Genomic DNA, 14,694 nt, shown 5'->3' with positions numbered 1-14,694 from the left:
CCAGAAGCCTGCTCCCTTCTGTTCTGCCAAGCAATTCCTATGTTATCACATAATGGTCATCTTAGAAGGAAACATACAAGAAAACCTTAACTTGAACCAAGAGAATTTTTTAAAATTATTCTTCACTAATCAGTAACTCTAAGAAAAAGTGATCTATCACTAATTACTTTTAGGTCCTAGAGACAATCAAGCACTCCCTAGTCTTTGAAAATCTCTTTGTTAGAGACAAGTCATATGCTTTGCAAGGTGGAAATCACTACCAAACTCTAATAATATTTTTAAAGTTTTTCTTTATTAAGTCAATACTGGTTTGGAGAAATCACACAAATGATGTTTTTTATGTTTATGGCTTAAGTTTACCTAACTGTATATTTTGATCTATAAAACATTTTTTCAAAAATATACTATTTCTCAAAAATACAAACTTAAATGATTCCCCAGAAGTGCCCCTTTGGGGAAATATAGTTAACTTAAAAAATTATTTAAATGGGGTTCAGAAAGGTGGGCCCTAACTGCAATACTTTCTTTGAGCTTTCCCTTTTAAAAACTTTCTTTGAAGAAACTACCATATCTCTTTACTTAATTTTAATTACATAACAGCTAATGATGTGTGGCAGTTATTATTAGCCCATTAGTCAAATAAAAATGCAAGAATCAATTGATTTGGAGTAGTTTCCCTAGAATCACACAGTAGTGACAGAGTTAAGACTTCATTCTACATGTCTAAAATCCAGATTCTAGCTTTTTCATGGGCCTACCTAAGTCCTCACTTGTCATCTCTTTCAGAGTAACATAACCCTATATCCATTCATCCTTTCTTTCATTTATTCTTTTATTCTTTCACTCATTCTGTTATTGAACAATTATTTTTAAATGTCTGTGTTATAGACTGCATATTTAAGCCACCCCCAAATCCTTATATTGGAACCCTAGACCCCAGTGTGACTAAATTTGGAGATAGGGCCTTTAGGAGGTAATTAAGGTTCAATGAGGTCATAAGGGTGGGGTTCTGATCCAATAGGATTAGTGTTCTTATAAGAAAGGACGCCAGAGTGTGCTCACCACTACCACCTTCCCTCTCTCTCTCTCTCCCTCTCTCTCTCCCTCTCTCTCTCTTTCTCTCTCTCTCTCTCTGTAGACGTGTGTGCATGTGCATGCACCTAGGAATAGCCATGTGAAGACATAGCAAGAAGGCAACATCTGCAAACCAGGAAAAGACTCTTAAAAATAAAAAATCTTAAAAATAGGGCTTCCCTGGTGGCGCAGTGGTTGGGAGTCCGCCTGCGGATGCAGGGGACGCGGGTTCGTGCCCCGGTCTGGGAAGATCCCACGTGCCACGGAGCGGCTGGGCCCATGAGCCATGGCCGCTGAGCCTGCGCGTCCAGAGCCTGTGCTCCGCAACGGGAGAGGCCACAACAGTGAGAGGCCCGCGTACAGCAAAAAATAAAAATAAATAAAAAAAAATCTTAAAAATAAAAATAGAAGCTGAAACTTTTATTTCACACTCTAGCCTCCAGAATTGTGAGAAAATAAATTTCCTGTTGTTTAAGTCCCCCAGTCTGTAGCATATTGTTATAGCAGCCTGAGCCGACTAATCCAGTATGATTATTTCAGGTAATATACTTAGCATTAGACAACACCACAGGCAGCACAGGTAGGACACAATCAAGACATTGCACTTAGTGGATACAACTATGCCAGCTCTCACGGAAATGTTGCTCTATTAGGGAAACTAGGCAAACAGTCTGGGTGCTGCACAATGCTTTAAGTTTTTTAGTATGGATTTACCTAATGCTATGGTGAGACAAAATGTAAGCAGTACTAAATTGTGACTAGAAAAGTCAGGGATGATGTCATGGAAGAAGAGAACTTGACGAATGAATAGAAACTTGCTAAAGATGCGAAGGAAAAGGAGATTCCCAGGTAGGGAGACCAGTATGTGTAAAGAATGGAGGCTTGATAGAATATAGGAACTATAAATCACACATGGTTGGTGTGGGAGAGAGTACAGTCAAAGATGATCCATTTTTTTGGCTTGAGCAACTGAACAGATGGTAATGCAATTTACTAAACAGGAAATTCACAAGGAGGGGAACTTTGTAGGGAGAAAAGAGCAAGCATAGTACTAGAGATAGGAATGACTTGTTCAGTTATGATAGGCTGGGTTTCCCTCAAGGAAATATTTAGTACAGAATCTGATGCATAGTAGGTACTCAGTAACTGCTGAATCTGGGTTTCCTCTATTCATGTTTATTTTCTTTGGCCTAAGAGGTTATTTTCTCCTTCAATTCATCATTTTTTAAAATGAAGGAGTATCAGAAAAGAAGCCACACTAGTTAATCACAACTATTTGTCCAACCAAACAGGAGGGAAATCAGCTACAGTTGAGAGCAAATATGACATGAGAACAATTTTAAAGAGCACACGCGAGTAGGTCAGATGCCTTTGTGCAAGTGCCTTTGTTGATCATGATTGGATTAGGTATTAACCATGGTAAGATTTTTTTAAAAAACAAAATACTAAAGTCAAGAACTCAACTGTTCCTCCGTGGATAACAAGTTTGCCAAAATCCCACACCAGAAAAAGCTCTTTCTCTGGTTTTGTTCACAATACATCTAGAGCAGATAGTCTACACTCTCAGAAGCGAGAGACCATTAAAATGGTGAAGAAAACCACCGAATTGACCATCAACTGAATTCTTGAAGGACAGAGAGGAAATGAGTGATCTTTAGCCAAAGAGTCATGAACTATTTGTAAAGTTATCTTGAATTCCAAGCAATAAAACAACTCAGTTTTGACATAATGAAAAGAATTACTTTACATTCCTCAAGGTAAGCATTTGCCCATGTATATATTGAAGACATTTTACTCCAAGGAGAAAAAAAATTAATTATTTTTAAATTTCCACTAAGTATAGAACTATCCCCAGGTTCATCCCCAAATCCACAGGTATACTGTTTAAAAAGGCACAGACTTGCATTTACCAACCCTGGAATTGCAAAATGATTTCATTATTAAGTCTTGGTTTATTCCAAGCCTTCTGGATAATCTCGAACAGTACTGCACTTGTTGTTTAACTCTAGAGATTTTGTAATAAAAGTTTAATGAGTTACTTATTAGAAGAATGTTTATAGCCATTATTTTAAGGTGAACAATAATGACGTAAAGTTTGTACGCATTTGGTTTAAAACGTATTCAACTCACATATCAGTTAATGCTACAGTGATTTGTTAACAATCTCTTATCAATGTACATGTCTAGAGGCAATGTAGCTAAACTACAACTTTACCAAAGCTGTGGCTAAGAACAAAACTAAGGAAGGATTTCTCATTTGTAATTATGTGAAATCCAGATCTTAACTTTTAGCATTTCAGAATTTGAACAAGAATGTTTTTATTATGGCATTTTGAGCAGATTTCATAAGGGGACACATATAAAGCAAAGGGACAAAAAATTGAAATTAAGTCCTGAAGGCACTGCATATTTATTTCTATTTAAAAAGCTAACCAGATATTATATTAATGATCATAAATATTAAGAGAACATACCAAAATAAATCTAGCCAATTTCCATCTAACTGAAATACTGTGAAACCAAAGGTCAATCACATCTCCAAAAAACACCTTCTTGCCCATGTAGAAAGTTCCTACAAGTTTTTCAGATATAGGTCAGATATTCCAGGAACTATGATGCTGTGATTTAACCACAAAAGTTTTTAAGGTATAAAAATAAATGGGAAATATATATATATATATATACTGAATTTGTACAAAAATTATAAACTCAAAAGAATGACATAGTTACCTGTCCTTAATGAAACAAAATTTATTTAGATTTTGTAATCAGACCATAACTTCCCACTCTTACATATTTACACATGGGTTCTATAAAAGAATGACTGAAACTAGCAACTGATTTTCATATTGTTTTTTGCTGTCATTTTTATACATGAATTACTCATTAAATCAATTTGAATATAATCATCACAGGATTCAGTACAGTACACACATTCTGGAAGCATGTAGAATCAAAGCAGGGTTATCATAAGAGGGGTAAAATATATTAGAACACAGAGCAAAATAAACACATAGAATGAAAGTAAAACCAAATTAACTTAAAGCCACAAAATGGAGAAGACAAATGTTTCCTCCAACCTTCCAAGCCCCCTTCCCAAAAAAGAAAAGATAAAATACAATGAACATGTCATATGACGACTTTTGTTTGCTTATGCCACATACCGTAGGGATGGCCACATTCAGTGTTTCCAAATACTAATTTAAAAACTATATTTCTATCCTTTAGTATGTTTTCAAGTTTCTATCCTTTGATCATTCAAGGAACCAGTTGAGTTCCTTTCTATCATGCCATATCTTTAAGCAATACTTTGTTTCTATCAAGCAGTGAAATTGTAAGGGAGGTTCATCCTTAAAAATCTATTTGAACACATTTTGCAACAAATAGAATTTGCTTATTTTATGGACATTTAAAAAAGTAATCTCTTCTTTACACATCTTAATATATATAAATGTGTTAACTCAAAATATATTCTTACCTCCCATCCATAACTGGGGTCTTTCAGGTTTGACCTCTGTTCTCCTACATAAGGCCCAAACTTTTCACCTGCTTCAATTTTCCTTTTGGTCCATATTCCAAGGCCTGCTCCAGGCATATTTGACTCTCGAAGTTCAAACTCAGCAGGAATGGGGATATCATCAGGGATGTAGATGGGGGCTTTGTAAGGAGAGCCCTCCTTCGGAGTGAATGCTTCACTGGATGTAGCTGGAGAGCATGGCTCTTGAATATTAAGGGAGAGAGTGCTGGCTACTCCATCTGCATCTGGTATTTCTTCCAAAGGAATTTCAGGGTAGCTGCCATACACACACTCATTACCTGTGAATAAATAAAAAGTTCATAAATTCCTACTAATATAGAAGAGACAGAATTCCACATCTCAATCTTCACCTTATAAAGTTGTTGCTTTTTAAAGACAAAATAGGAAAGACCAGTGTTAAAATATGCCTGCATTAAAATCTGTTATTCACAGATGAAGGAGGGGGGAGGGATTATTGCCTCTTTGGTTTATCTGTGTTGAATCCATAAATCAAATGAGCTAATCTTTAACTGCCAGTTCTCTCATGGACCAGCTCAACCTATTATCCAGTTGGGAAACAATCAGCAATTTAAATATTATTATGAACAAAGTAGAGATAAGAAGTAAACATATGTGTACCTACAATCCTGCAAACCATCCCAAATTGGGAGCTAATAGCGTTATGCAATGTCTTGGAAAGTTATATCATGCAATGATATCTTGGACTAAATTGTAGGAGAGTCATGAAAGATTCCAAAGGCTTCCATGTGCAACAAGGCTTAAATTTATATGGCAGGATTATTTATTGGAATATTAATTTATGTTTGTTCTTTATTTTTCCTTTCTCATTTCAAACACATCGTCAAGCCCTTGGTATTTCCTTGCCTCAGTAACTTACACAGCACAGAGAGTTAAAGTTACTTGATGCTAGTGATTCCTCTGGACATTTGTAAAAGCTAAAATTATTGAAGAAATTAGGTGAGTTTTCCAGAGGAAAAAAAGAGAAGACAGTGTCTTGGGGTGCACCAAAAAGACAGTGAATTTCCTCCAGACAGCGAAGTGGTACAGATCAGAGGTCTTCTGCATGGAGCAGTGCCCTGGGGGAAGTGGCAAGACCATCTTCGACGGAAGAGCAGGGTAGAGTAACTAGCAGTCTGGACACTCAACACTGGAGTTCTAAGGTACCCCCAGAGCAGCACAGCACCACACTTGTAGTAAATGATCACACCGTATCAGCCTTAAGATCTTTATGCAACATGGGGGTGGGAGGAAGCATAAAGAATAATGACTGAGCTTGAATTTTCCACCAGTTGAAGGAGATTTCAGTTATCTTAAAGCAAATAAACATGTTTCCACTAGGATTATGGACTGAGAGCCATACCTAATTTGTTCGATTTGTAGACCTTCAAGGGAGGGAACCAAGAAAAATGGGTTAAAATTACAAGAAGACAGATTTCAATCAGACCCATCCAAAGGTAAATGGATTACCTTAAGTTCCCCAGCACAGGGGCTCTAATATAGCCTAGATAGCCATGAATTAATGATGATATGGAGAAACTGTAACTTTAGGTTGATGAACTAGATGACCCTTAAGATCCTACCAACCTTACAGTTCTATGAATTATTAAAATCTTCCAAGGTAGTTTATTGAGCTAGAGGGTAGAAAACCTGAGTTCTATCCCTAATTCCTTCTCTGATTCTCTATGGAAATTAATTAACTATAAAACCTATTAACAATTGTCCATCAGGTACTGACTTCTCTTAAAGTTTTGTGAAGTGCAAAGTGATTGTGCATGCAAAAGTATCTTTCTAATGAGGTGCTTGGTTCTTGATTCAAACAATGAGATAATGCCATTTAAACCAAGCACAGAACCAAATCAGGACCCAAACTTATTCCTATGAGACATTTGATCTCAACATAACAAGCTCATTATCATTCAAGTTCAGCACATACAAAATCTTGCACACTATCATCGTCTCAAATCGAGTCTCCTGCCCACTTCCCCATTTCCATTAAAAATAATATTTCCCCCAATTATCCATGTTCAAGGTTCTAAAATAACAGATATTTTCTCTCCTTCATCCTCAGTCTATTCAGTCATTAAATGCTGTCCATTCTTCTTGCAAGATTTGTACCTTCATCCCATTCTTTCAATCCATGTTTTCATTCCTGAATTTTCTAACAGTCCTCTAACTGGATCTTCAGACTGCCAACCTCTTTCCAGTATCCCTCAACACTGAGCCTGTACAATGCTGCTTAATTTATTTTCCTGGCATATCAACTTTCCTGTGCAATAGCCTCTAATAATTCCTAATGTCCACAAGTAAAACCTAGAGTTCTTAGGCTTGGAATAGAATCTCTTTCATTTTGAAAGCAATCTTCTTTCTCTCTTAATCTCAACACTCCTCAGTAGGAGCCCCCAGGCCAGAATAAGCTTATCCCTGACTTCTGAGCTCAGTGGTTCTTCCTGCCAGGCTACCCTATCTCAGCCCCTTTGCCCATCCAACTTCTAGTCATTCTCTATGTCAACTCCCAACTTATCTCCTTGCCATCCCATTTAGCATAAGTATCCCCCTTCTTTGAATTCTGACATAATTTCCTCCCTCAATCTGATGATCAAATAATTCTGCCTATTGCTACCTAGAGTTTAATATGAATAATTCTTTTATTCCAAACTAGGAAATAGACCCTTAAAGGGAAGACTCAAAACTCACACTTCTTAGGAATTCTCCAAGTGATCCTCATAAAGGTACTCAAAAAATACTTGTTACATAGATAATCAACCTAACATATAATTTTATTGAACTACTAAAGCAAACCAATATTTTTCTACCAAATATAGGAAATTATTTTGATCCTGAAAAGCATCTTTAAACCCATAGAAATGGAACACTATAGATTACAAACTTTTCTCCAAGCCCAACATCAGAAGAAACTATTTCAATAATGCCCCAAAGAAATACTATCAGAGAAATATACTTCAGGGTCCAAACACCTTTGATAAATAAAGTCTATCTAATTTTATTCTTCAGGGAGATTTTTCATTTCAACCTAAGAGCCAAAAGTTCACTAGCACTCTTGATACAGCTAAAAACATATAAAAAAAAATCTCTCTAGAGTTGTAACATTTAACTACTGCAAATGCAGAGTTACTTTACAGATTCTTAAAGGGATTTATCACTCATTGTGAAGATTTTGGTTTCTTTGAGAAGTGCTAAAAATTGGAAGACATTGTGTAATCTATAGACTTATCCATTTAAGCAGCAGGAAGCAAAAATGCTTCCAAATGAATAGAACTATTTCCTCCAGTAATTATCCATTAAAGGTCAGTAAAATCTCCCCTATTGCCTCAAAGGGTTAAATTAGTCATACTGTCAGTTCCAACAGAGTGATCTCAAATCTTAAAAAAGGATAGAGACAAAGCCATCTGGGCCCTCCCCCTGACATAGCTGACCCCATGCCTTTGAGTTACCCACAAACTTTCCCAATGCATAATTTCTAAACTAGTGAGTCTGGATTTTAATTCCTGTGGTGACAAAATACACGTGTGCCCAGGCTGCTGCACAGAAGAATTTGAATTTAAAACCTGAATGCAATTCTGCTTACAATAGCAAAAAAATCCAATTAAACCTAAAGAACAACTTATATAGGTCAAGCAAATCCAGGAGAAAGACTTACGGTCCTATTCATCCACGTGCAGGCGTTAAATGTATATGCAAACTCAGGCAATTTGTTTTCAAGCCACTGTTAATCTAGTATCATCTGAATTAAATATAAAAAGGGCCGTGGTAACAAAAAATGGAAATATAAAACTGCTGAGTTTTACGTATCAAAACATGCAACAATATTTCAACGTAATCTAGCATTATGAAATTTTCAACAGCAAATGCAGTTTATCATACTGCATTGAATACTTGCATAAACCAAAGTAAACTACTGTCTTCATGTACATTACTCAAGAACTATCCAAAAAGCTGCTAAAACATTTCATCTAAATGACAAACTATCTCAATTATCATACCTCCATTAAATCTCTGTTATTGAGTAAAAATTGGTAGATCTTTTCCCTGAGCTGTAACTACAGTTAATTAAAGCATTGCTCAGATATCATATTGACAGATTGGGCACATTTACAACAGGTAAGTAGCAGGTAAGAAGTGCTATATACATCAGTGCTCCCATAAAGATAAATAACCCTTGTAACTTCTTGGATCTGAACCACCTGCTACTGGAATTTGCTTCTTGCATCCTTTAGGTGTGTCATTAACTGAATGAGGACAGAAGGACAAGCTTATTGTTCAATTTGAGGCAAATGACTTGGGAAATGCTCTTGGAAATCAAACTCTTCAATTCAACTTTTAGGTGTTCTGATATCCCTGGAAACCAAGAAAGCGGCCACACTTGTATTAGACTATATTTATTTCTATGACTCTGAATAACTACCATAAGGTTTCCACTTGAAGACATGCATTTTGAAAACGTATCAGAATCTGCAAAGAGGAAACTGCAGAAATAATACTGATAATAATAACTTCTACAGATGTATCTATGTTTTCTCACAATCCAATGAGAAAACTATGGTGAGAAGAATAACCTTCCATTTTGCAAATGTGTAACCTGATACTCAAGGACGCTAATCGGTATATACAAAGTCAGCTGAGACTAGAACCCAAGTGTTTAAATCCAGTCCTTCCTTTAACTCTTAGGCAACTTGCTTTTTTTCTTTAAAGATATGTTTTAAAGTTTGTTTTTTCAAAATTGTGGCCCTACTATGTGAATAGTTTATTTTTTCACCTTTTCACTTGATATATGAACACTTTCTTATGGTTTTAAAAATATTAAACTATATTTAATTGCTGCATAATATTCCATAATATAAATCCATAATAAGTGAACTATTTGCATAGTATTTATTTATGTTGCTTCTATTTCTGATACCATAAATACCACTGAAATGAATGTTCTTTCATATAAATATTTATTTTCAGCTATTTTAATTTCCCTAGGTTATATTCCTTTAAGAAAGCTTAGTGAGTATTGACAGATTGCTTATCAGAGGTATATACCAATTTATACTTCTAGCCACCATACTGGCATTTATTATTATGTCTTGTTTTTAACTTTTATTAATACAATGGAAAAGACTGTATATCTATTGTTGCCTTAATTCACTTCTCAATGATTACTAAGACTAAATATTTTTGTCATTCCTATTTCTCCTTTTGCAAGTTACTCATAGTTTCTATGCAGCTTTAATTGGGCTTTTATTGGTCTGTCTTATTAATCATAAAGAAATGAGCCCTTTTATATAGTTTTTGCTACTATCCCCAGTAGATCATTTATCATTTGTTTTTTTAAATGGGGTTTTTGTTGTACAAAATTTTTAACTTGTATGGAATGAAGTCTATTTTTCCTTTGTGATTATTACATTTTTCTTAGAAAGTCCTTACCCATCCTAAGAGGAAAAAAAAAGATTCTCTTGTATTTTCTTTGAGCTTCATAGTAGCTTTTCTACCAACCTTGGATTACCAATGATTTACTGCTGAGTGTAAAGCAGAGAAAAATGATTTCATTTATTTGAGCTCCTGTGAACGGCAGGCTAGGAAGAAAATGCCATTTCACTCATAATTCTTTGGTTCTTATTTGCAAGGCTGGCCTAAAATGCCTTCTCTTTTTGGGGGTTTTACATAACTCACCATTTGTTTAACTTGGCCCCTCTGCCTAGTTTAACTGCAAATCTTCTGGGCAGATGCCATTCAAAATCCTGAGTTTCACCATTAATAGCATTCCGTACCTGTCATATAATACTTATCACTCAGCATTATCATTAGTGATACTAACATAAATAATTTTCCTCTCTACTCTTCTTCACATGATAGAAAATATTTAACAACTAAATAGAGTTTAATATTAACATTAAAAGAATATATATGTAGTTTGACTCTAAGACAAATTTCCTTAGACATTAAACAAGAAATCTGTTCTATATACTCAGCTGTACACACATACGCATATAATAGACACATCCATGTGCATTTGTAGTGTGCTTGTGTGCTCACTAATCTTAAAAATAGGCTGAGACAGAAACATGGTTTGAAATCTCAGGCAGACTGGTTGAGATCAAAACTACATGAAACAACTGCCAGGAGGAGACCAGCAAGGGAATTGAACAGATTAGGTAACTCAGAAATTTAGACATTTCCCCCCATTATGTTCCTCATTGCAGTTTTGTAATAAAAACATGAGCAAACTTCAAAGGAAGCTCTGTAGTAAAGGTTAATTGCTACTAAAGAAGAGGGTGGGCCCGAGCACCAGTACTTTGTGCCCAACTTGAGAGCAGACAGGAAGGATTACACGTGGCTGAGAGCTGCGGATGCGTGCCCAGCTCCACGAGCAGAGCAGGCGCTGCCAAACCTCAGGCCCCACCGGGGAACTCTTGGTAGGACGTGAGCGCATGAACACGAATCCAAGAGTTGGTGCCTGCTAACGGTAGGGCAGGCCGGGGCGGGGCGGGGCGGGGAGGGAGGGGGAAGGCATCAATTTCCTTCCAAAATTCAAACCGGACATGCTCTTCTTCCCTTGTTAGGACAATTCCAAAGCGTTGACCGAGGCCTGTTGCCGAGAAAGCAGAGGAGCCAGCTCTTCTGCGCCAGCAACGCAACCAATAAACGCGCGCTGGGCTTGGGGAAAGGGTGGAGCCCAAGTCATGCCGGATGCACAAACAGAGCAAAGAAGGAGGCTCTGAACTGGCCAGCAGGATAGTGTGTGAGAATGGCCCCAGATAATGAAATTTAAGATCTCAACGAAAGGAAACTAGTAAAAGTAAGAAAAACGAATTTCCAGAAAACTGACTTAAACTAGCTTTGAAGCACCGTAGAAAGGGTCCAGAGGCACAGGCTGAGGAAATAGAGGCATCTAATAGAACGGAAGCTGCTGATGGACATGGTCTTCAGAATGAGCTGCCTCCAGCAGAGAGGGGTGAAAAGAAAGTAGACCTCATGGAATCTGCTGACACTGAATTGCATTTGTAGAATCCATGTCTCAGGAGGCCATTATTTTTGTGAAATAACGTATCAGCGTGGTTTGGCACATGGTACTTTTTCAGTGATCTTCTAAGCTTCCTTGCACCTCTAGTATTTGCTACTTCCTTGTACCAGAGTATCCCATTTCTTCCTTATGGAACTTTTCCCCCCAGGGTTTCCTAAAAATATTCTGTTTATGGGCTGTCAAAAAGACCCTAAAATTATGAAAGAGTGTTGGGAGGCAAGCGAGGAAGATGGCAAAAAATACCACAAGAGTTGAAAGTAAAGGACCAAATCAGTGAACAAACATTTATCTTTCTCTTGGGATTGTGGCATACCCCTTGCTTGTCCTGGGGTTTTAAATTTGGTTAAGAGTTTCTCCACACTCCTAGGAATTTCACAGACATTTCACTAAAGAAGCATGGTTTGTGAATTAAACTGGTAGCTTCTAAACTCTTACGAAATGGGTTTGGCCACTTCCAAAAGTTCCTCATCAGAGATGGAATTAAGCTTTTTAAAACTGGTTATGGAAAGAAATTGCCAGAAAACTCATAGTTGAGGTACCAGTAAAGTCCTTTGGTATCTACTTACAGAATCTAAAACAGCTAAAATAAAGACATTAAAGCTCTGTGAGCACTACTCCAAGGAAAAACATGACCTGGTTAATGTTTGGCTTATTCTGTTGTTAAGGGAGACCCGATCACCAATACCCACTGGAATGACCAGGTAAGAACAGACTTATCACATATCACATACTGTTTCTTTTACATTATAACTATGTGCCTCCACTCTCTTTTAGCAAGACAAATTTTTAAGAGACTTTTGGCAACCTTTGACCTGATGGCTTTTCTCATAAGCTTTTTATATCCCCAAAGTGATTTTCCTTCAGGTTCATTTAGAGTAAAATAGAAATGCCCTGAAATTATGTCGCAGCAGACTGGGTGGTTACTCTCAGGCAGTCTGAAATGACCAGAGTACAGCCTTTCAGTATTCAAGCCATATCTACAGTAATTATTTGCCAGCGTATCTAAAAGAAGGCAGGCATTTCCTGTTGCACACAAATGGGACACTCTTATCTAAATTACTGTTTAAACAGGTATTTAAGAAAAGACTATCACAGGCAGGAATTTACTGATGACGGAACACATTAGTTTAGGGTTGGACACATTAGTTGAGGACTAACCATTGTCAGGAAAGGAAGCATATCAGCATCAGGAAGGTATAGGGAATATTTTATAACTCCCATATGGGTCAAGTTGGGGGATTTGTAAACTATGCCGTTTGCACTCAGGAAAAGCAGGAGTGGTACAAGCCCTGACGTGGAGGTCCAGATCCCGCAAGAAGTCTCCACTGCCCAGAGTAACCTTGAGAGTCAGAGCTTGAGACTCATAGCTTTTGGGGGGTCCCTGTTTCCTTATCCATAAAATAAGCACATTGGAGAAGTTCAGCCCCAGGTCCATTCCACTCAAGCAATCTCAGTTCTACATAATGAAAACCAAAGGATGGTCAAAGTTTGGTGTACCAGAAGCTTATAAAATATATTTCCTGGAAAGACACTTTGAGAATTGGTTTGGTCTCTCCCAACATGTAACCTAGGAGAGACTGTACTCGGGCTGCCCAACTTTGTTCTAACCAGTGAAACTGGAATTTATTCCCAGTAGAGGCTTATAAAACTGGGCTGTTATTCTCACATTAAGTAGACTGCCCTCTGGTGAGGACTGTGGTTTACGTGTGGGCAGAATGTGTGGTTTACTACCTCTAATTTGTTTATGTTGTTGATGGTGGTTTCAGAAGAAAGCTGCAGCCCTTCACATGCTAAAGAGTGACCTGATTTGCTTCCTTTAAAAAAAAAAAAAGGGGGTTTAAAGCTGGGGAGGAGAGCATGAGGGTGCATTAATGTGCCATTGCTAACAGAGGAGCAACTGGGATCCCTTTGACCACAGAGCTGCTTCATCCAGCTCTGCATGTGAAATGAGAGCCCCAACTTGTTTATTATAATTACCTAAGTGTGGCTTGGTGGCTTTTGGCAGAGATCCTTCCTGCCTCCAAAGGAGAGACCAAAACTCAGGAGCTACAAGTTCAAGGAAGGAGCAGGGAGTGTATTTTGTAACAAGGAGACTGAATTCTAACATAAACTAGGTAAAAATATTCAAAACAACCCTCAAAGATGAAGATCAAAAAGTAAATGAGATTGCCCTCCACTTTCTACCATATAATAAACAAAGATAGGTGTGCAGGAGAACTGAATAAACAGTGTAAATATAAGTTCAAGTTCATTGTCACAGCTAACTTGATGCAGACCCTTCCCTGTTGCTACAAAACAGAAGAGCTTTCTTATAGCCAGGCGTCCTACATAAAGAAAAGAAAATAATTATGCATGTCTGGCAGAAGAGGGAGTTGTAGCAATGGCTTGCCGATAAAAAGGAATGTGAACAAGCCATAGAACGCTAACCTAACCACACTCTGAGTTTGATAAGGAGCAGAGAGTGCCCAAAAGAATGAAATTGTGTTAGTCTCAAAATTAGGTTTTATTTGAAAATGAACAATGGTCCTTGTTCTCACAAGGCTTGGTAACAAGGACAACAACTTATGATCTTAAAGTTATTCTGTGGGGAAATTCCTTGATTGAGCTGATTTCAGCTTGGACTCTCGCCCCATTGCAAATACAGTATCTTCAGTGTAAAATAAGTTTAGATGGTTCCAAGGAGTGCAATTTTCTGCCTCTATTGCAAACTCTAAAGGCCCCCAAACGGAGTTTCCCAACGCTACATCATATTAAACGTAAAATCATTCAAAACCATGGGGATGGATGGAGTGTCACTGAAAAACATAAAGAAAGGGTTTTTTATAATTTGAGAAAACATTATACACTTTGATAAAAAATGTTTTCAGGAAAAATATGAACAGATGTAGCATGTATATGTGTATACATACACTAAATAGCACTTATGATTTGAGAAGGGGTAATTTCAACATTGCTAAGTGGTAACACAAGCTAGGTATTTAAGGGAATGATATAATATTACAACTTCATAGACTACCAAACTATGTATGGTCTCTGGAAATTGTCATTATCAACA

The 14,694-nt window shown here is 37.2% G+C and overlaps 1 protein-coding gene across 1 annotated transcript in view; it reads right to left on the bottom strand.

The window, feature by feature from the left end:
- Positions 1 to 3,668: 3,668 nt before the first annotated feature.
- LOC309805954 (histone-lysine N-methyltransferase MECOM-like) overlaps positions 3,669 to 14,694 on the bottom strand; it is a gene marked incomplete at its 3' end in the record, with an annotated part of 291,691 nt that continues 280,665 nt past the window's right edge. The window contains exons 2-3 of the mRNA XM_082624323.1: positions 4,553 to 4,890; positions 3,669 to 3,692 (exon numbers count right to left, since the gene is read on the bottom strand). Of these exons, the coding sequence (XP_082480449.1) occupies positions 3,669 to 3,692; positions 4,553 to 4,890 (362 nt within the window). The remainder of the gene's footprint in view (positions 3,693 to 4,552; positions 4,891 to 14,694) is intronic.

This window comes from Mesoplodon mirus (assembly GCF_964341445.2).
Source record: "Mesoplodon mirus genome assembly, chromosome: 6".
Classification (NCBI taxonomy): Eukaryota; Metazoa; Chordata; class Mammalia; order Artiodactyla; family Ziphiidae; genus Mesoplodon; species Mesoplodon mirus.
The sequence above is the reverse complement of the archived record's forward strand: the minus strand, read 5'-3'. Positions and strand labels throughout refer to the sequence as shown.